Below are 22195 nucleotides of genomic sequence, written 5' to 3' on the forward strand. Positions count from 1 at the left end.
TTTCCCCCTATAATATACTCTACTTTCTATCGTGTCCGTACTGGGCGTTTTTATGAATTCATAATTATATAAATATTAATATTTATATTATATTGAAAGTTTGCCTTTGATTATACTGGGTAAACGTTTCATTTCCGCTGTATGACTACAAATATTTTATTCCCCCCCCCTCTTAGGGTAGAGCACTGTCGTAAGTAATCTCACCTGCTACTTAATTGGCTGAAAAAATGCGACGCTCGCTCTTTGTTTATAAACAAAGCGGTTAGAGCACTGTAAAAGTTGGTGGACGGATGTTTGTTTAAATAGACATTTGGCGAGATTATTTACGGGCGCCGTTCCCGTGGATCGATCGGTAGAACTGCTGACTGTCAACGCGATGGTTCTAGGTTCAATCCTCAGCTCGGGAGAGGTGCTAGTCTAGCGGCACTGATGAGTTGTCATACAACGAAACAGGACTGTATGTCGATGACTCTCGTTCAAGCAGCCGCCAGTAGCGTAATGGTTAGGAGCCTTGACTGTCTAGCCACACTGATGAGCTGTGAAACAGCGAAACAGTACGGTATGTGGATGACTATATATACATATATATATATATATATATATATATATATATATATATATATATATATATATATATGTATATATATATATATATATATATATATATATGGAATTAAATTTGGTAACGTAAGAATTTACGACATATTTATTATTCGACAAGGAATACAGATTTAATTGTTTTCCTTATTCCATGGAGTTACAATAAATAGTTCATATCATTAGAAGAAATGTAGTTAACAAAATGACATTCATAAAGATTAAACAAGATCAGAAGAAATCGGTGATATTCAGTAAACTGTAAGATCTCAGCAATGGAGAAAAAATATGTGTGTCACCCTGAGGTTCTTGAAAAAAATTATCGTTTTATCTGGATTTTTAATGAATTTTCAAATTTTTATTGTTTTTGTTTTGTTTGTTTGTTTGTTTTTATTTTAGAGAAAAATCTTTGAAATTGCTACCATTTTAACTACAACAAAACAACTTGGTAGTCTCTAGACGAACTCATATGTGTTAATCAGATTAGTATGTTGCAGTGTTCAACCTACGCACATCTCGACCATCAAAAACATTACAAGCACTGTCTATGGAACAGTTTGATCTAGATTTGATCAATCTAAATAACTAATAAATAAGCCTTGAAGAAAAAAAATCATGAAGACTATTTCATCATCAATTTGTTAATGATTCAAGAAAAAAAGGCAGGAAGTTCCTTTTGGTGTGTCGCGTTTTAATGATCCAAGAAGAGGAAAAAAATACCTTCTGATATGCTGAACCTTTTCCTTCATTTTAAGAGGACAGAACACGGTGACCTAGAGGAGTGAACCTTCACCGCAAGAATTATTGAGTAAAGTTTTTGGAAAAAATCAAGTGTAAAATTGATATTCTCCTGAAGGTTGAAGGTTCAATTCTCAATGTATGCGATGGAAAAATACAATTTCGAATTACTTAGGAGTTATATGATACAGTCATGGCTGACGGAAAGAGGGCATGTTGTCACGTGAATTAAATGAAGGGTTCCGTTTGAAATTCCGTCCAAATTCCTAAGTTCAACAAAATACGCCTGATCAGAGGTTGCATCGACCGACACGTTATGAAAATGACACTCAATATGAGAACAGTAGTCCGAAGAATTCAAATAATAATTGAGCATAAATCTTCCTATTCGGTAATTAGCAGTAATTCCAGTTACTCTCATTAATAAACTGAAGATCTGATTATGAGATCAATATTGCTTCGCAGGCGATCGTGTTTATTTATTTCATAATGGAAAGACATAACTACTCCGAGTAATGGAGTACCATGGACTATGTGCATGCTTACGTAAGGACAAAAAAGATAAACACTATTTCACAATCAATTTGCATAAAGGAAAGAAAATTACTGATCAGAGAACAGTGGTTGAAACGAATTATGTCCGATCATGTTTTCCGTTCTCCCAGGGACAGTTAAAGCGTATCCGAAAGCAAAATTTGTCAAATAAAAACAATATTCAAAAAAAAAAAAAGAAAGAAAGTTTAATGGCAAAAACTTACCGTCGTCCATTATAGCTGTGGTGATATTCTTTCCAGTGTAACCTTTTGACCAAGCCAGGTTCACGTTTAAATCAAGCCCTTCAATACCACCAGATTGGCCAGTGTTTTTCTGAAGAAAAAAAAAAGAAGAAATGTAAATATATCAAATCGGTGAATATTTCAAATAATATTATATCGATATTATACCAGCTAGTGTACGGCATAATATCATTAATATCCATCCTTGTTAGATCACCGAAGTTAAGCAACGTTGAGCCTGACCAGTACCAGATAAATGACCATTTACGAATACAAGGCGCTGTATGTAGAAAGATGACATCACCTCTTTGCAAGAACTACAAAAATCAAGCGTCACCATCTCTCCTGATTTGAATATACTTGCAACTGGAGATTGTTTGTGACTTTTATATCTCATGAAACTTCATCCTTTAGAGAAAGTCTGTTCAACCTGTTTAGGACAAATGCCGTTGCTGCTTCTTGGACACTATTATTAATAATTCCGTCTTTTTTAATTTTAATATAAAATTTCCTTAAACATAGTATATGTTATCACTTATTAACACAAGTCAGAGGATCAAAAATCTTGTGAAACTGGTGTTAGAGCGACGGACTTGATTTTTCTATATTGCAAATAAAAATCGTTTTATTTTTTTTATCTCTTCTCTACAATTATATAAATGCAACTTTGTCTGTGGTTGTGTGAGTTCGTTCCTTATAGACTCTGAAACGGCTGAACAGATTTACTTAAAAATTTCTGGAACTTTAGTGTATAAGTCTGTGAGTTATTTTAGTTAAATTTTGTCTCAGAATACACCCCGATAATTACCAATAATCGATAATCGAAACCGTTATTTTAATTCATCTATAATCGGTAAAGCCAATTTTCCATGCCATCGCTTAGCACCAATGATAGAACAACGGGCCGTGAAAATTCTACTGTGAGTAAATTGATAGCGTGTTTTTATTTTTTTGTTTTTGTTTTGTTTTTGTTTTTTGTTTTGTTAATTTGCATTACGTGGTCTGTAGGTTCAAATTCCGCACGTAAATGTCTTAAGTTTTTTTTTTTTCATTAACTACAAAGCATTTTATAAGACTTGAAAATTTAGGTGTTTTTTGTTTTGTTTTGTTTTGTTTTGTTTCGTTTTTTTTTTTGTTTTTTTGTTTTTTGCATGCCTTGGTCTGTAGGTTCCAACCTCGCATGAAAATTTCTTAATGTTTTTTCGTTAATTGGAAAGAAGTTTATATAAAATGATTTTATAAAAGAAAAAGTAGGTTGTCTAGAGTGCAGTCTACATTTCCATATTTTGGACTAAATTACTGCATGGAGGCATGTGAAGCTTCCTACCGGGCGATTTCACGGATTTCGATGACAATAAAAATATAGGAATGTGAAATATTCGTTGATCATCATTCAATCCGGGCAACGTCGGATCTACCTGCTAGTATATATATATATATATATATATATATATATATATATATATATATATATATATATATATATAGGAGATTAGAACAATAGTCTAAAGAGCTGAGTGTATTTTAATGTAACAGTGAAATTACTAGTTTAATTAAATTATAAATCACATTACTTAATATATATATATATATATATATATATACATACATATATATATATATATATATATATGAAATGTTTACACTCGGAATCTGATCTGAACTACACTGCTTCTACGCCGCCATCTTTGTTACTGGCAATTGCCAATTACACTCAGGATCGTACTACACTCTGTTCAACATAATGTCTCAACACTTAACAATATATATATATATATATATATATATATATATATATATATATATATATATATATATATATAATTATTCCTATGAAAATTTTTTGAATAATAATTCCCTAGTGTTTCATTCTTTCGGGAATTGTTAGTGCAGGAGGCACGATTACAACTGGCCGGGAGACTTGAACGCGACCATAAAACCATTTCTGACTCCATTAGCAAGGAACAAACCACACGGCTAACATTATCCGCAAGAAATACTGTTGAAATTCAAACTTTTATTACTAAATGTCGAGACTTCCGTCCAGAGTGTTTTAATGATTATAACATAATGGTCTGCGCATATTTTATATATCAGAAAAACTTATCAAGAAAAGCTCAACACTATCAAGGAGAGCAAAAATAATAATGTTAAGTAAAGATAAGGAATAAAAGTTATATATAACTTTATTATATATTTAGAACTACAAAGAAAAGTTAAGAGGGAATTAAAGAGAAAAAAAACAATTTAGGCCATGGCATTTCGAAGCTAAATGCTTCTCATCAGAAGAGAAGAAAGGCCAGAATTATACAAAATGCAAATATAGAAACAACTGGCTTAATGATATTGAGAAATGAAGGAATAAGATAATATGGTAAATAGTAATTAAAAAAGTAGGTCCAATATATAAGGGGAAAACGGAAGAGTAGCATATATGTAAGTAATATTTTAAAAAAATATATACGGGCCACAATGAAATAATTAGGATCATTAAAGAAAAGCCAATAATAAAAGAAGAAAGGAAAAAATAAGGGAGATAGAAGAGAAAGTGGAGAAAGAAGGGATGAGATAAATAAAATGATATATTATTAACAAATAAAAATATTAATTTTCATCTATTTATATATTTATGTCCGTATCTGCTAGTCGCACTGATGAGTTGTGGAACAGCGAAACAGTACTATATGTCGCAAAAAGTCACAACTAAGTCAGTACTATGTCATAAAGCTATATATTCGTAAATATAGATTGGTTCATTTATTTAATAAGGGAAGGCAAACATTTAGTTGGGGGGAATAGAAGGGACTCTTTATGCCAAGGCATTTCGAAGCCTAACGCTTCTCATCAGAAGAGTAGGGAAGATGCTAGGTAACATAATGGGGATGCGACGTCTAGCTTGGGAATCATCAGGAACGAAACAAATCAATAAAATTATAGATGATGTTGCGAGGAGTAATATCGAATTCTAAGATAAAGGAGTAGCGTATTATATAGAGAGTAATGTGCAACGTAGAATAACATATTTTGGGCTAAGTTACTGCATATTATCTAATATATATATTTGTATTCTGAAATTTAATAATATAGCCTTACAACTACCCACCCATGCCCACCCCATAACTTACTCCTTTAACTCACATCCAGACCTCCCCTCGCCTTACTAAATTAAAACCCTGGTGCACGACGCCTCATATAATCATTTTTGTTCAACCCTGCTTACAATACACCCTTTCGTCTTAAATCATCATCATAATATTCCCCCTGAAATTATGCACTGCCTCAAAGTGCTGTTGTCGTCTCGGTTGCATCTGTCAATAAAATACCCCTGCATAGATAATAGGCATCTTACATACCGATAAAATAAAATTACCACCCATCCACACTATACCTCCCCGCTAAGCCTTAAAACATATACTACATACATTTAAGACTATGAAGACTCTATACACCTTATTACATTACACTCTATATAATACCCTACTCCTTTATCTTAGAATTCCCCTAACTAAATGTTTGTATACCCTTACTGAATAAATGAACAAATCTATATATACCAATATATAGTTTTCGTGACTTCATTTTCCATTCCTATTGTTTTTCTATATAAGCTCCAATGAAACTTGTGGAGCTTTATATTATCCCGATAAGTCTCCTCTTATAGAATTGAGCTCATTCTGTTCTTCTAACTCACTAAGCTATAATAAGCTCCCTCCTGGTAGAGAGTTGCTTGAATTATCCAGATATGTTTAATAAGGAATACATCCCCCTCTCATCTAAAAAATAGCCCAACCCCCTCCTGAAAATCCTACATCTCTAAATTAATAGCAGCTATTAATAATTCATAATTAATGTTAGATGGAAAGCATACTACCATGACCTAAAAATGAGTTTACAACAAATCCACTTGGTCACCACTAACATAACCCCCCGCCTCATAAAGTCAGTACTATAAGTCACAAAGCTATATATTCGTAAATATAGATTGGTTCATTTATTTAATAAGGGAATGCAAACATTTAGTTGGGGGAATAGAAGGGACTCTTTATACCAAGTAACTTAGCAAATCCCCCTTTGCCATTAAATAGTAAATCCCGCCAGAGGGAGCAGGAGAGAATGTCAGCCAAATATTACGGATTAAAATCAGCGCATTTCCCTAAAGCTAATGAACATGTAGAAGAATTTGAAAACGGCCTGATTAACCTAATCAAAAAAATAAATTTTAAGAAACCCAACAAACACCCCAAACTAATAGTCAATAAAATAAACGGCTTCGCACATAAGGTTAAAAATAAAACAGAACTCTTTGTACTCGCGGATAAAACTAAAAGCTACTACAAATTAAACTATCAAGCTTATGAAGGTACATACATAAATAACTAAAAATAAAATTATATAAAGAAGTACCACAAAACTCAGTACAAACTATTAATGACCAAGTTAAGAATCTTATTGCTAGCGTAAACTTAAATAACCACGCAGAAACCTTAGCTACTACAAGATTCTCTTTAAAGGACCATAAGCCGAACTTCATAAGCAACCCAATATCAGGCTTATATATATATATATATATATATATATATATATATATATATATATATATATATATATATATATATATATATATATATATATGTATACCTTTAATAATTTTTTTAGTTACAAGTCCTTTGTTGGATAAATCCTTTACTTGTAAATCAATTAAATTTCGACTTGTTTTTGGGAGGTGGAGGGTCAATTCCTTGAATGCTCAAAGATTCTGTATAATCGTTTCAAACATAATAAAAACAAACAAATGTAATCTTTTCAGTTTAAAAAAATCACATCAGAGGATATAAATCTACTCGTTTCTAGAAAAAAAATCGATGTCGCAAATTATAATTTCAAATAAATTAAATATATTATCAATATAACTGTTATGTAAAGTTGATTAAATAATAATCTTAACTAGACCATTTAAAACAACTCTCTCGCTAGAAACTTAAACTAATATACAGCTATTTAATAAAATCGATTTTCCTTAATATAATATGCAAATGAGGTGACCTCATAATTGTATATTTTGAAAGAATCATACTATATATAAAAATAAATGAAATATTCAAGTAATGTACCTTTTGTATATATTAATGAAATTGTGAACAAATAAACAAACAAATATCCAGGAATACGAATATATATATATATATATATATATATATATATATATATATATATATATATATAATTCGTATTTAAAAAATCGATCTCTTTATTATTTCATTCTACGCACAATTTATCTTTCTTTTAATAATAATATTTTGAACTCTTTTTTCCTTATACCCATTTGTGAATCATTTCACGGAATTCTGCCTTTTGGATGACATCGAAATATCTTCCAATAACGCGATTCCTTTGGGTTTTTACTTGTGGATACCAGACTTTAACCAACTTTTCTTAGATATTTTGGATATTCTACTCTTCACCCGACCATCATTTTTCTTTTTTCCCCATTCCCTCTGCTTCACTATTTTTTACCAAGTAAGCTCCATGGCTTACTTGTAGTTTCACTAAATACTTGCAAGTAAAATCCGATCCCGCATTTTGCTAATTTCTATGATGAGAAGGAAAGTATTTCTTTTGAAACTCCGCAGATTAAGGACAATCCACTTAATTTGTGTTTCTTTTTTTAAAATTAAATGTTTTTAACTCTTCTTAAAGTTTTTTAACATGTTTTATTAACTATTTGCTCTCATATATATATATATATATATATATATATATATATATATATATATATATATATATATATAAGACCAAATAGTTAATAAAACATGTTAAAAAACTTTAAGAATAGTTAAAAAAATTAATTTAAAAAAAAGAAACACAAATTAAGTATATATATATATATATATTTATATATATATATATATATATATATATATATATATATATATATATATATATATATATATATGAGAGCAAACAGTTAATAAAACATGTTAAAAAAACTTTAAGAATAGTTAAAAAACATTTAATTTTCAAAAAAGAAACACAAATTAAGTGGATTGTCCTTAACCTGCGGAGTTTCAAAAGAAATACTTTCCTTCTCAAAAAAAGAGTTAAAAACATATTTATTATATATATATATATATATATATATATATATATATATATATATATATATATATATGGTAATTAATAAAAACTGAAGAAAGTGCTCAATACTGTTGTAGAGCAAATATACGTTTTATTTTTATTACCGTATCTTTCTGTTAAGTTACATTATTGTTTCAGCTACACGGCCGTTTTTTTTTTGTTTTATTTTTTGGGTTTTTTTTGCCGTCTGTAGCGTCCTCAGACTTTTACAGATACCGGTTCTGTAAAAAGTCTGAGAACGCTACAGACGGCCAAAAAAACGGCCATGTAGCCGAAACAATAATGTAACTTAACAGAAAGATACGGTAATAAAAAATAAAACGTATATATATATATATATATATATATATATATATATATATATATATATATATTTCTGTAAAAGTCTGAGGAAGCTACAGACGGCCAAAAAAAACGGCTGAGTAGCTGAAACAATAATGTAAGTTAACAGAAAGATACGGTAATAAAAAATAAAATGCATATTTGCTCTACAACAGTAGTGAGCACTTTCTTCAGTTTTTATTAATTACCATTTCCACTATATATATATATATATATATATATATATATGCACTAGCACACACACACACACACACATATATATATATGTGTGTGTGTGTGTGTATATATATATATATATATATATATATATATATATATATATATATAAAGGAAGAGAGAAAAAAGGGAGAATGTATAAACGGGGGGATGAGAAAAGCAGGTCATTAGATAGATAGATAGATAGATAGATAGATAGATAGATAGATAGATAGATAGATAGATAGATAGATAGATAGATAGATTTTCCGTTAAATTGGCAGATATATAAAATCGTCACGTTTCTTTGTTTATTTTCCTTAACTAATTACCACGATCTTGTCTCAAATGCGAGTGCCTTATTACGGCTGATTACTAAAGCAAACGTAGCTCAAGCACCGAACGGAAATGGCGGTTACCATGACAACGTACATGTCCGAATGGCTATCTATTTCATTGCCAGTTGAATCAAGTTTTAATATTTGACAGTTCCAAAAGAGAAAATCAGTATGATTCTTTGATTACAGCTTTTGCGTCGTTTTTGATTACTTTAAGAAATTTATCGTATGATTCTGGGATGAAATGCGCTGTTAATAAAAAAAAAAAAAAATGTCCATGTGAAAGCAACAATAATGATATTTTGATTATAAGCAGAGACATGGTTGGTCTTCGGGTGTGCACTTGAAATAATCTTTCAATTCAAGATAGCTTGAATACCTAATCTCATGAATGTCGACACGATAGAGGTTACGGAGATTAAGTTTAAAAGCGGCACTTATGCATAATAAAGATAGTGCTATCGTCGGTATTTGCTGGGCAGTTTACGTTAAACGCCGAAAAGTACCGAGAAGTACCGAAATGCTGAGCCATTGGAAATCGCAACAGCCAAAAGTAAAAATCATAATTCATTAAAAAAAACATTTGTAAGCTATCATCGGTTTATCTATATATCTATAAAAATAGGAATGTATGTGTGAGAAGACACTTCTCAACCTATATACTCAACGAATTTTATCTACAAGTTAGTATATAAGATATTCAGACATGTGGAAAACGTTTTAATCGGTGTTCCTCCCCCCCCCCAAAAAAAAGGGCTGCTAAGGGGCCAGAATTGAAAAGTTTATACTTGGAGATTATCGGATTATCTGTTTGTTAACTGTTTCATAACTACGCATGCGCGGTCGTGAAACATGGCAACTTCCTCATGTTAAGAATAAGTAGGTTTGAAAACACTTTTTAAAGCTGGTACAATGGTTATCGTACTGGACTCACTGCATTTAGGATTTGATTTTGATTTCAGCTCGAGTATTTTTTTTTCTTACAAGAAGTGAACTGTTTTAAAAAACATAATACTCGCATGACTATATGTCAGTTTCTTTCCGTTTTGTTTTTTGTTTTTGTTTTTGTTTTTTTACTTCATTTTTAACGGAATTTAACGTTACTTTTAATACCCACGGTATTTCTGTTCATAATAAATAAAAAAAATCTACATTAATTAAAATATAATATTTATCCGCATTTTACGACTGGGCAACAAAGGGCGGCCTGCTAGTTATTAATAATAAAAAATAAATAAATATTTATCGTAAATTGAATAAAAATCATAAAAAAATCATAAATAAAAAACATCTTTTTTTTTTTACTATAAGTTGTTTGTTATTCAAAAAATAAATATTCATGAAACTTACTTTACAACGAGTGTTCTATTTTCTTGATTCAAATGTTAATTTTTCTTTAATTATTTAAATTTAGTAAAAAAGAAAATTGTCGATTAATTATTCGGTGTTCTTTTTTTTCTTGACATGGCAACAAAAACAAACTATTATTTTCATGTTTTAAATTGACTTTTCATTGAATTACCTTCGTAATAACAAAAATTTGTTTCATTGAAAAAGGTTTTCCAGAATTTACCCCCCACCCAAAAAAAAATGATTCTTTCGGCACCTTCCGGCGTTTTATGTAAACTGTCCAGAAAATTACGACTATAGCACGATCCTTATTCTGCACACACACGCACACACACACACACACACACACACACACACACACACACACACACACACACACACACACATATATATATATATATATATATATATATATAAAGCTGCAGCCATTTTTAATGACACGGAATTAGTTTCATTTTCCTTACAGTTCGGTTTGATGTGTGTTTGTCGTTCATCTTCAGTTATTGTCTGCTGAGATTTAAAGCTAAAGGGAAATTTAAATCATTCATCTAATTATATTTTTCCTAATAATGTGAATAACCGAAAATACTTTTGATGCGGGTTGATACCATTTTAATTTTTAGATATGGATCAGGAAGAAACTTTCGCCAGCACTATTGAAACGCATGTGCAAAAATAATATTTAAAAAGCATTTTCTACATGTCGGTTAATCTAACCAGACGAATGAAAACTTCCAATGGCAGTTAGAAATTAAAGCTGGAGAAATAACAAGATATGACTTTACGGACTCGATTTAATTTATTTCACTGTGTTTATGCGCATACTCCAGAAAACGTCGCCACAGGGTTGAAAACAAAATCCCGCCACTTTTCATAGCCTTGAGACATTGTTTCATCTTTCAGGAGCGGACTGATAATTTAAGCCATTATCTAGTCAACCCATCTCTTTTGTGGTCGTCAGCTGGAGTCTGGTAGCCGGATAGCATGTAAAAACCACATTAACCCCTTTTTATTTCGAATTAGCAGGAAGACCCGATGTTGCTTCGGGAATTAATGATGATCAACGAAATTTTCACAATCCCATATTCTTATTGTCATCAAAATCAATGAAATCCCCCATTTTTCATTCAAATCGACTGATTGCCTTCTCTCGTTGGGAACCCACCTCAGTGCACCGGGAGGAAGCTTCACATACCTCCCTGCAGTGACTTCGTCCATAATACATTGTAGTCTATATTGCACGTTAGAGAATTTACTGTAAATTTTATAAATTATTCCTGTATATACGGTTTGAATTAAAGTTTTAACTGAAAAAGTCAAGTATCATGGTTCACTTGTGCCCTAAACTGAAACAGTCATTTTCAACGCTCTCCTGTCATATCAAAGAACCTGCTGTTGATTCTATATGTCCGGCCTTTCTGCTTGTATGATAATAAAATTCTCAAATGCACTTGTGATGTTAGATTGTGTAAGGCGTTAACTTTGGTCAAAATCACCTGTTGCTTCTTTCATTGGATTATTTTCGATTATCGATACTTATTGAGAAAATTCTGATACAAAACCTAAGAACATTGTCAGATACATAAAGTTTACTTTTTGTGAAATTTCTTTAAAATCGGCCCAGCCGTTGCGACGTTTATTGGGAAGGAATTCACACACACAGATAAAGTTCCTTTTATATATATATATATATATATATATATATATATATATAGAGAGAGAGAGAGAGAGAGAGAGAGAGAGAGAGAGAGAGGGAGAGAGAGAGAGATAACGTTGATGATAGACCTGTTAATATTAGGTTCCTCATAGGTTCCGAAATAGTTTAACTTATCTTTTTCTAGTTTCACACGAAGGTAATTTATATGTCTGGCAGTGTTCTTAGATATGTTTTGTACAGAAATTTACCCAATAAGTATTGAAAATCGAACAAATCCGATCTTTAAAATATCTTTTCTCTCTTATAGATTAAAAAAAAATAGGAGAATATTTACAGGGGGATATTTTATGTTATACCGGTAAGGGAATTAATAAAATTTCAGCAAATCATTTCTTCTTAAAAAAAAAAAAAAAAAAAAAAAAAAACAGATTAGAGCATTCGACTACAGATCGAATAATCCCTGACCAAGCTCGGGCGTACCTCACAATGTTTTTTCTTTTCTTATTAATGAGTTCAGTTTACGATAAAACAAGAGCTACTATTTAAAATCGCCACAAATTATTTCATCTTTTGCATATTTTAAAACTAAACATTAATCAGAAGTGAGTTTTCCAGGGCATTCATCGTCAAGCCCAAATATCAGCTGATGTCGTATCGTAAACAAACGTAGACGGAATTTGATGAACGATATTATCATTATTATTTGTTTATTTTTTTGTTTTTATTCATTTATTTATTTATTTATTTATTTATTTTGCGAATTGGTCCACTGGGCAAATTATTTTTCGTAATATATAATAATCATCAGAGGATTGATTCTATAATAATATATACGCAATTTGCATAAATTAAAATATCATGCTTAAGCGTTGTCCACGACCGGGCAACGGCAGGTTGCCAGCTAGTAGTTCTTAAAGATTTCATTTCAAAGAGATTGATCTTCCTCTTACGCTTTGCCGGTATAGTCCATGTTTCAAATGCATATACAGTAATAGGAACTATTAATGCTTTGTAAAGTTTTAAATTCAGAAGTGCGTTCATATGTTCTCACTATTCCATTTTTTTTTCCTTTATATGTCTAAATGCAGAAGTTGCTATTTATATTCTTCCGCTAAACGAAGAAAGAAATAAAAAGAAAAGAAAAACATAATCTTCGTTTGTTTTTTTGTTTTTTTTTGGGGGGGGGTTGTTTTTTGTTTTTTTGTTTTTGTTTTTTTCTTTATTGGAAGATTATTTTCAGAAAAGGATAAGATTTTGCATTTTTCTGGGTTCTGTTCCATTCTTTATTTGTAAAAAGAAAAAGTTTCGACTTATCAAAGACAGCAACGGCAACGGGCTGATATATATGTAGAAACAGGAAACCTGAAATGCGGAAAATGTCAAGTCATCCTCTTTTGCATGTGAGCTGACTGTGTTCGGGAGTGTTTATTTTAAAACTTTGTCTTCGTGTATTGCCACCAAGGAGCCAGTGGATGGAAGCTCACGTTGTATATAAAAGGAAAAATCAAGGTATGAGGAACAGTGCTGCTGATTATTATTTTATTTTATTATTTATTTATTTATTTATTTATTTTGTTTTCAAATTATTGTAGCTTAAAGGATAGAACAAGGCACAAATCTCTGGCTTTTTCTGAATTTTTGAGATGAGGATTATTCCTATTATTTCGATTCATCGGATTACTTTTCTCATCTTGGATGTGATTTTCACAACGTTTCGGTCGATGTAACCTTCGATCTTCTTCAGGTGTATCTTGCACCGCTCGGAAATGTTTTTGTCGATCTTGGTAATTTGGACGAATTTTCGAGCGGAACCCTTGACTTACTTCACGGGAGACCCTTAGCACAGTGGTAGGAGTATTTGGTAAAATCAATCGCAAAAAGTGATATTCTCTTGAAGGTTCAAGGTTCAATCCTCAGTGTGGGTGACCGAAAAATAAAATTGCGAATTACTTAGGATCTCTATCCAGTCATGGCTGACGGAACAAGAGCATTCTACCACGGTGAAGTAAATAAAAAGTTTCGCTCGAAATTCCGTCCAAATTCCAGAGTTCGACAAGATAACCTGAAGAAGGTCGGGAGTTACATCGACCGAAACGTTGTGAAAATCACGCTCAAGATGAGAACAGTAGTCCGATGACTCCAAATAATTCGAAATCTCTGGCTGTTCCACTATCACTAAACGCACTTTTACAACGAGACGTCGTTATTCAATGAGTCAACTACTTATATGTAAAAGAGAAGAACAGCTAAAGGACCTCTTAAGCTTAAGCTTCAAATTTTATATAATTTCATATGCATGTACGTCGGTGTAAATCCTTCATTTTCTTCCTTCGCTCTGACTTAATTTTTTTAAATACTTTATTAATTGCCAGCGGAGTTCCTGGTAATATCAAAAGGTGCTACCGTCATTCCAAAATGGCCCTGCACGTACTCATACATTTTTATCTCCTTTATGTGTTGTTGCTTATTCTTGTCACAGTGAAATTTGCTGCGCACAAACTGAACTGCTTCGTTAAGCCATATGTAATACACCGCCAGGGACATATGTTAGATGATACTTTCGAAATGAACGACAGTAAAGTTCGATTAAGAACGGAAGACATGGTCGATATCAGTTTCATTGGAATTCCTGTCATGAGGATTGGATGGTTGACCGGACAATCAATGTGATCGATATCACTGGCATTTCCATGGTTTGGACAGAGAACTAAAATTGAAAACAGATTGTCTGGATTTCTGTAAGTTGGAATTTTAGAAAATAACAGCTATTAAAAAGAAAGAAATAAAGAGTCGCCACTTTATCAATCCTAAAAGCTACTCGAGAATGTGTATCACTGAGATGGATGGATTGTCAGTTTTATGATGAAAAAATCTTAAAATCTTAAATGGAACGAACAAAGTATAATGCCTAATGTCAGGTATTTGTTGACATCGGATTTGAAGACGACCGTGTTGTAATCCGCATGGAAGTAATGTTGACCTTTTTTTTTTTAACCAACGTATCACCACTTATCAAGGGCAATAGCTACTATAAGATCATGTTTAATAAAGTGGGGTGATTATTGATTGAAAGAAGAACCTTATAGGAGTATTGGAAATGGTTGATGCCATAGACCATATAAAAAAAAACTTTGGAGGCGACTTATAACAGGAACTTGTTGACATTAGATCTAAAGACGACTACGTTGTAATCTGCGGGTAAGCAGTTTTGTGGCAATGTGTTTCACAGCTGGATATTTCTTAAAAATGAAACTCTGTTCATGGAAATTCAATTTCATATAATTCCCTTCTTTTTACAAATATATTTAAGTCGGAATGTGTTAAAACACATTTCCTAACTTTTTCCAATTTTTTGGATTTGACGATGTCGTGTTGTAATCTTCAGGGGTGTAATTTCGTGGTAATGTGTTCCACGGCTAGGAAATCCTTGTGAAGAAGTTCTCTTCTTTTTCTTTTTTTCTTCTTCTTCTTCTTCATATTATCATTATTATTATTATTATTATTATTTACTCACTAATCGCACAGCTCATCATCAAAGATTTCTCTTGGAGAACTACTTGTGATGTTCTCTGCAATCAGGTTGACAACAGGTCTACCCAGATTTCCACCTCTGTTAATGACCATTGCAGATGGATTTGCGTTATCGAAACAACCCCTTACCATTGATTTTTCGTTAGCAACGACCATTGATCTTCATTGGAATTTGGGTAGCAATAAGCCTCCACAAGGTCTCAGTCCTCTTTGCACTCTTTGATTAGTGCTTTCTCCCCTCGGTCTTTCCACCCTCCTTGAGCCTTCTCACTTATTTTGTGTGGTGTCAGTTTATGATGATATACACACACAAAAGGGGGAGTGGAGGGTCCCTTACAATTATTCAGTTTCAGTTTTCATGATTCCGTGTGATGTTCTTTTGTGTTTTACATTTGTAGCCGTTTCTGTATGTCCAGTTTGTGTCTTCCGTTCATGTGTATTAGTTTCTGCGTTTAAGGGTTTTCCTTAATATTTCAGCAGTTTTCATTATCGTTATCAATTTTATCTTATCAGTCATTCCTCCGATTCCAATCTATCCCATTCATTTTTCAAGATTTTTCGGTATTGTTCCTAGCCTTCCTACTATTAGTGGTGTTATCCTGACTTTTCTCATTTTCCAAATTCATGTTCCAAATTTCTTGGAGCTTTCTGACCAGTTACGTGCATTTGCTCTGTTTCTCCATCTCCTTGATCTTCACTGTGTCCTGCTGGAACGGCAAAATCTACAATCTGACAGGTGTTTTCCTTCTTGTTAACTACTATGACATCCGATCTTCTTGCTTGAGTGGATTTATCTGTTACCCCATAGGATCTTGTGACTTTCATTTTCAAGTACTGCTGCCGGTTTGTGCTTACACCAATTTGTGTTCATTATGCGATTGCCAGTGTACTGCTTTTCGCACTTGATCATTATATTCTTTTTGAGCTGATTCGCTACATTCACTTATTATGTGGTTTCTTTTTTGTCTCTTTTGTCCGCAGACTCTGCATTTGTCTGTTTTCATGCATCTTGCCGATCCTTGCATTGATATGGTTGGTTTTAATGTTATGCATTCTGTTATGCGGCTGTTATTAAGGATTCAGTTTCCCTGTTTACGTTTTCATTTTTGTAGCCATTTCCAAGTGTTTGCGTTCGTCTCTTCTTTTGTAAACCTTATGAATCATCCGTGTAGTTGTTTCTCTCATTCATAACTTATATGATGTTTTCAACTTCAGCTGTTTCATTCTCGTTGAGTTCTGTTGTTTCATAGATCCCAGTTTTCATGTTTCACGTGTCCAAGTTTTGCAAGTCTTTTATATTTGGAGTTTCTATGTGTGGGGTTCCAGCGAGGGATGTTTATTGGTCTGTTCTATAATTTGTATTTTGTTGTATTTCACTCAGTTCTAAATTTGAAAGACAACCTGTTTTGGGAACAAGTTTCGCTTGGTTCGCAATTCATTCTTCCGATGTATGGTACCCACTTGCGATATCATCAGTCTTTGGCTTCTGTAATAGCATTCCGTTACCAGTCTATTCTCTTTTAATTATTATTATTATTATTATTATTATTATTATTATTATTATTATTATTATTATTATTATTATTATTATTATTATTATTGCATGGTTTTTCCATTCTCTTAGACTCTTTATGGTTATTTTCTATGGTACCCATATTGTTATCTGCACGGAAACAATCCCGTGGTTACGTGTTCCACGGATAGAAAACTGTTGTGAAGTAGTTCTGTTTTTATTTATTATTATTACTCAATGGTCTTTCCATTCTACAGGACTCTCTCCAATGTTGCAATCTTCCAAACAAACAGTCCCGTGATAATGTGTCTAGTAATTTAAATCCTATAAATTGGGGAAATTTCCTGAACCATGTAAATATAAATTATTAATCATGCAAGAGTTCATCTAAAAACATACATTCTTCAAAGCAAAGTGTATTAATAACTCCTAACCGTTGCGAATGCTAGATAGTAACGAATGCAGCTGAAAGTGGTTTAGCGGAGATATGGTTTTTAAGGAGAATTCTACGAGTCTCATGGACAAAAATGAAAACAAACAAAGAAGTTATACAGAAAAGCAGAGTACAGCAGATCACACCAATACCATTCACACCAGACAGTTAAAGTCCTTCGGTCATTTAATGCGGGCGCACGGCTTGGCAAAAAAAGAAAAAAGCTTGATGTTAGGAAAAAAAATCGTTGGAAAAAAGAGAGGAGGAAAACAACGAACAAAGTTCACTGACAGTCTCAACAGGGTCACTGGAAACACGGCTGAAAGTCGTTTGGAAGCACCGGAGATATGGTTTTTAAGGAGAATTCTATGAATCTCATTACAAGAAAGGAAGATAAACAAACGAGTACTACGTAAAGCAGCAAATTACTACTCAATACTGTCCATGCTAGATAGTTAAAGTTTTTCGGCCACTTAAAGCAAGTAGACAGCTTGGAAAACAGCTTGATGTTAGGAAAAATGACCGGAAAACAGAGCAGAGAAAGACAACGAACAAAGTTCACTGACAGTCTCAACAGGGTCACTGGAAACATGACTATAGATCTCATTAGAAAGACCGAATGTAGAGGGAGCCATACGTAAAGCAGGGTACAGCAAATTACTACTCAATACTGTCCATGCTAGATAGTTAAAGTTCTACCAAATGTCATAGATAGAAAGGAAGACAAATGAAAAAGTCATGCATAAGGCAAATTACAGCAAATCACTATTCAATACCATTCATGCTAGACAGTTAAAGTTCTTTGACCATCTAATGTGGACGGACGGTTTGGAAAAAATCTTGATGTTAAGAAAACTCATCGGCAAAAAGAGCAAAGAAAAACTCAACAGGGTCACTGGAAACACGACTATAGATCTCATCCGAAAGGTCGAATGCATGGAGAGCCATGAAGATCAATGTCTTCAATAAAAACCTGATACAAGAAGAAGAAGAAGAAGAAGAAGAAGAAGAAGAAGAAGAAGAAGAAGAAGAAGAAGAAGAAGAAGAAGAAGAAGAAGAAGAAGAATTAATAACTACGACTTCTTGCCAACGACACGCAGGATTTCAAGATTTAGGTAAAGTACTAATCGTTCGTTTGGAATCAAAATGTGTTTGACAGATTTCTTTGACTTAATTAAGCAATGCCGAATATTCTCAACAATAAAATGGAAGAAAGGGATTGTGTAGAAGTTCTGTCGTATTGACTTCGATTACAACAGCACTTTATCAATAGTTACCATAACTTTATTCAAAAACAAAATCCATTATTTACCACGGACAGCCGCCAACGATTAACAAGTGTTCAAATTTGGTCAAAGTACTAATCATTCCACTTTTAATCAAAACAGTCCTGACAATATTCTTCAACTAAATCCGAAGAGCTTAAATAATAGACAACAATAGACCACTAAACTAAAAGACGTGTTGTAAAAAGAAAATGGATTTAATTGACTTAGTACTGCAAGTAGGTCGCTCAGGACGTTAATGTTTGTATTAAATTCTCTAGATGGTGTTCATTTTATCAGTGTTTAAAAAAGATTTAAAAAGCAGATTTTGTCCGAAATAGGTTTGGTTTAGTTGTTTTATGGCATTTCAACCCTTTTTGGGTTATTTAATGCTGAATCCAGTTATTTTGGAAACGATTTTTATGCTTCAAGTTCTTTATATCTTCAAATATTTATCTGTAGAGTTTGGTTTGGTTTAGTTGTTTTGTTTTATGGCATATCAAACTTTTGCGAGTTATTTAATGCCGAATCCAGTTATATTGGATACAGTTTTTATTCTTCAAGTTCTTTATATCTTTAACTATTTATTTGTAGAGTTTGGCTTGTTTATTTTATGGCATATCAACCATTTTCGGGTTATTTAATGCGGAATCCAGTTATTTTGGAAATAGTATTCATGTTGCATCCAGTTATTTTGTGGAAGGTTTTTATTCTTCAAACTCTTTGTATTTTCAATCGCTAGTTTGTAGTGTTTGGTTTGGTTGTTTTATAGTGGATTTTGTCGTTTTTGTTCCCTGCCCTGCAGAACATGAATGAGTTTTGCAATGGAAGAGGGAAAAAGGGTTGCAGTATTAATGTTTGGTACATTTTAAGTTAGGAAACCAGTCAGAAAGTGGGGGAACAGAAAGAAAAAGGGGAAATGGGAAGAAGGTAAAGGGGGAATAGGTGGGTTACTGTTTTTGGTTTTGGTTTTGCAGAACATAATTAAACCTCAGTGTTAGATGCATTTCGTCTCAGGAAGCCAATATTTTCAGACAGCCTTATCTTGTAGCACGAGGTTCAAAATAGAAGCCATTAGATGCGACTTAATGGCAAAATATTTGGCAACAAACCGATGGAAATATGTTTAATGCTAAAAATAAGTGAAACGTAATAATCCTGGTATGAATTAATCTACTTTGATTCAATTGATTGACTTTTCACATAATATTCCAATAATAGTACAATGGTGCCATCTTTCAACATTTCTAATTCTGGGACTGTAGGGAATATACAAACACACAACGTGTATTAATTAGGTAAAAGCAGAAAAGGTTTATTACTCATGATTTTATTCAAAAACTATTCTTCAAAAATAAAACCCATTATTGGCCATGACCTTTTCGGTCAATAACTTTAAAGATTCTAAGATTTTGTAAAGCCCTAAACGTTCGGCTTTCGATCGAAATGTTTTTGACGGGCTTTACCATTTAACATTACCAAAAAACATTACCATTTAAAATCACCCCCCACCAAAAATAACATTACAATGGTAAAAACATTACAATGGTAAAAAAAAAACATTACCATTTAACACTACAAAAAAAAATCACATCGGCGACCCTTCATGCAAGGCTAAATATTCTCAACAATAAGATGGAAGAATGGAGCTGTGTAGAAGTTCTGTTACATCCATCCTATCCGCCAGACGTTGCTCCATCTGACTACCATATAATCTGATCACAGCAGTTCTTTATGAAAAGTTGTTATGACTTTATTTAAAAACAAAATCCATTATTCACCATGACATCTGCCAATGACTTATAAGATTTGGAAAAAAAGTACCAATCGTTTCGCTTCCATTCTTGACAGTATTCTTCTAATAAATAAAAAGAACTTAAATAATAAATGCCAAAAAAACCATTAGTCTAAAAGAAGCCGTCACCAAAACATTGTGAGTTTACTAAGTACTGTTTCTATTCTGAGAGCGATATTTCTGACAAAGGGTGAAGAATTGTTGTTTTCTGAGTTAGGATCTATCCATCTAACATTTATTGTTGACTATTTTTTGATATTGAAGTAGTATTGTATAGCACCTTACATCAAATGGATCAATGGCTTTTCTGGAGCGATTCCCATTTCAAAAACAAATAGAAAGACACATGACCTGATAATAGTATAGATTTTATACTTAATGTTTTTCTTCCGACCTCAAAATACCGTCTTCATCTGTATATTGTGTTAGAGATTATCCTTTAATTTATGTCAACCTTGAATCTGATGGCAATTGTGTATGCTCATTGTTGTCATTCGGCTGGTTTCAGGTCACGAAGCGAACGATAGAAACAGAGATGATGGTTGAAAGTGGGTTGTCTCCCTTGATGATGATGGAGGCATTTGCTACGGCATTGCATTATTGTTTGCGTTATCGCAGCAACGAATGCGGTGCGCGTTTAATTAGCGCGCAAGACAACGTCTTTACTTTAAGCACATCAGAAATCAGTGCTCATATTTCAATTAAATTGCAATTAATATCATTGCTCTGAAGCGATTATCTGATGCTACAACGGCTAATCCTTTTAAACAATGCATTTCATTTAGATCGATATTAACAGAGGTTGGTTTGTAGCAGGTACTAGTGAGATAGCTAGAGTTAGGGGTGAATGAAGTGTATGGAACTTCTGCAGTCATTAACCAGCAGAGTGTTACCACTATCGACCAAAGGAAGAGACTATCAGATATATGTACGCAGTGTGAGATGTACAGAAGTGAAACCTAGCAAGTAAAGGTTGAGGACATGCGTTGCATGAAGAGTAATGTTATGAGAATTATACGGTAGAAGTGTAACACAAGTCTACATAAGTCCTCTTGTGACCTCAGAAAAAGACTAAATCTGGAGAGTATAGCGAGACGTGTGCAGAACAGGAGACTTCGATGGTATGGCTACATCAAAAAGAATGGATGGGAGTTCTCGATGATATTTAGAACAATTAAGTTAGCAGGGTCAGATCACAGAGTAAAGTAAAGGAAAAAGTTGAAAGTAAGTGATAAAGATGGACTTGAAAGAAAGAGAGATAAATAAAGGCCTGGCCAAAGATAGGTAAGCTTGGAAATCATTTTATATAAGCTTGCATAAATAAGCAAAATAAAAATAAGATGGCGACTGAATTTGACGCGATGTCGTGTGATTTCGCTTATTCACTTACAGTTGACACTTTAAAGTGTGCTTTTCTTAATTTTAAATGAATAATAATAACTAGATTTTAATGAAAACTCTTCCCCATTTAGCAATATATAACGTAAAACAACACTATGAAAGTATTTTTCTCGCATCTTTTCATGACAG

The 22195-nt window shown here is 32.6% G+C and overlaps 1 protein-coding gene across 1 annotated transcript in view; it reads right to left on the reverse strand.

The window, feature by feature from the left end:
* The window catches only part of LOC145268257 (neuroendocrine convertase 2-like), a 328833-nt gene that overhangs the window by 192767 nt on the left and 113871 nt on the right, over nucleotides 1-22195 (reverse strand). The window contains exon 4 of the mRNA XM_080123602.1: nucleotides 2094-2202. Coding sequence (XP_079979728.1) covers nucleotides 2094-2202 — 109 coding nt within the window. The remainder of the gene's footprint in view (nucleotides 1-2093; nucleotides 2203-22195) is intronic.

The sequence above is a fragment of the Euprymna scolopes genome, chromosome 43 (assembly GCF_053919585.1).
Source record: "Euprymna scolopes isolate OS-2025 chromosome 43, ASM5391958v1, whole genome shotgun sequence".
NCBI lineage: Eukaryota > Metazoa > Mollusca > Cephalopoda > Sepiida > Sepiolidae > Euprymna > Euprymna scolopes.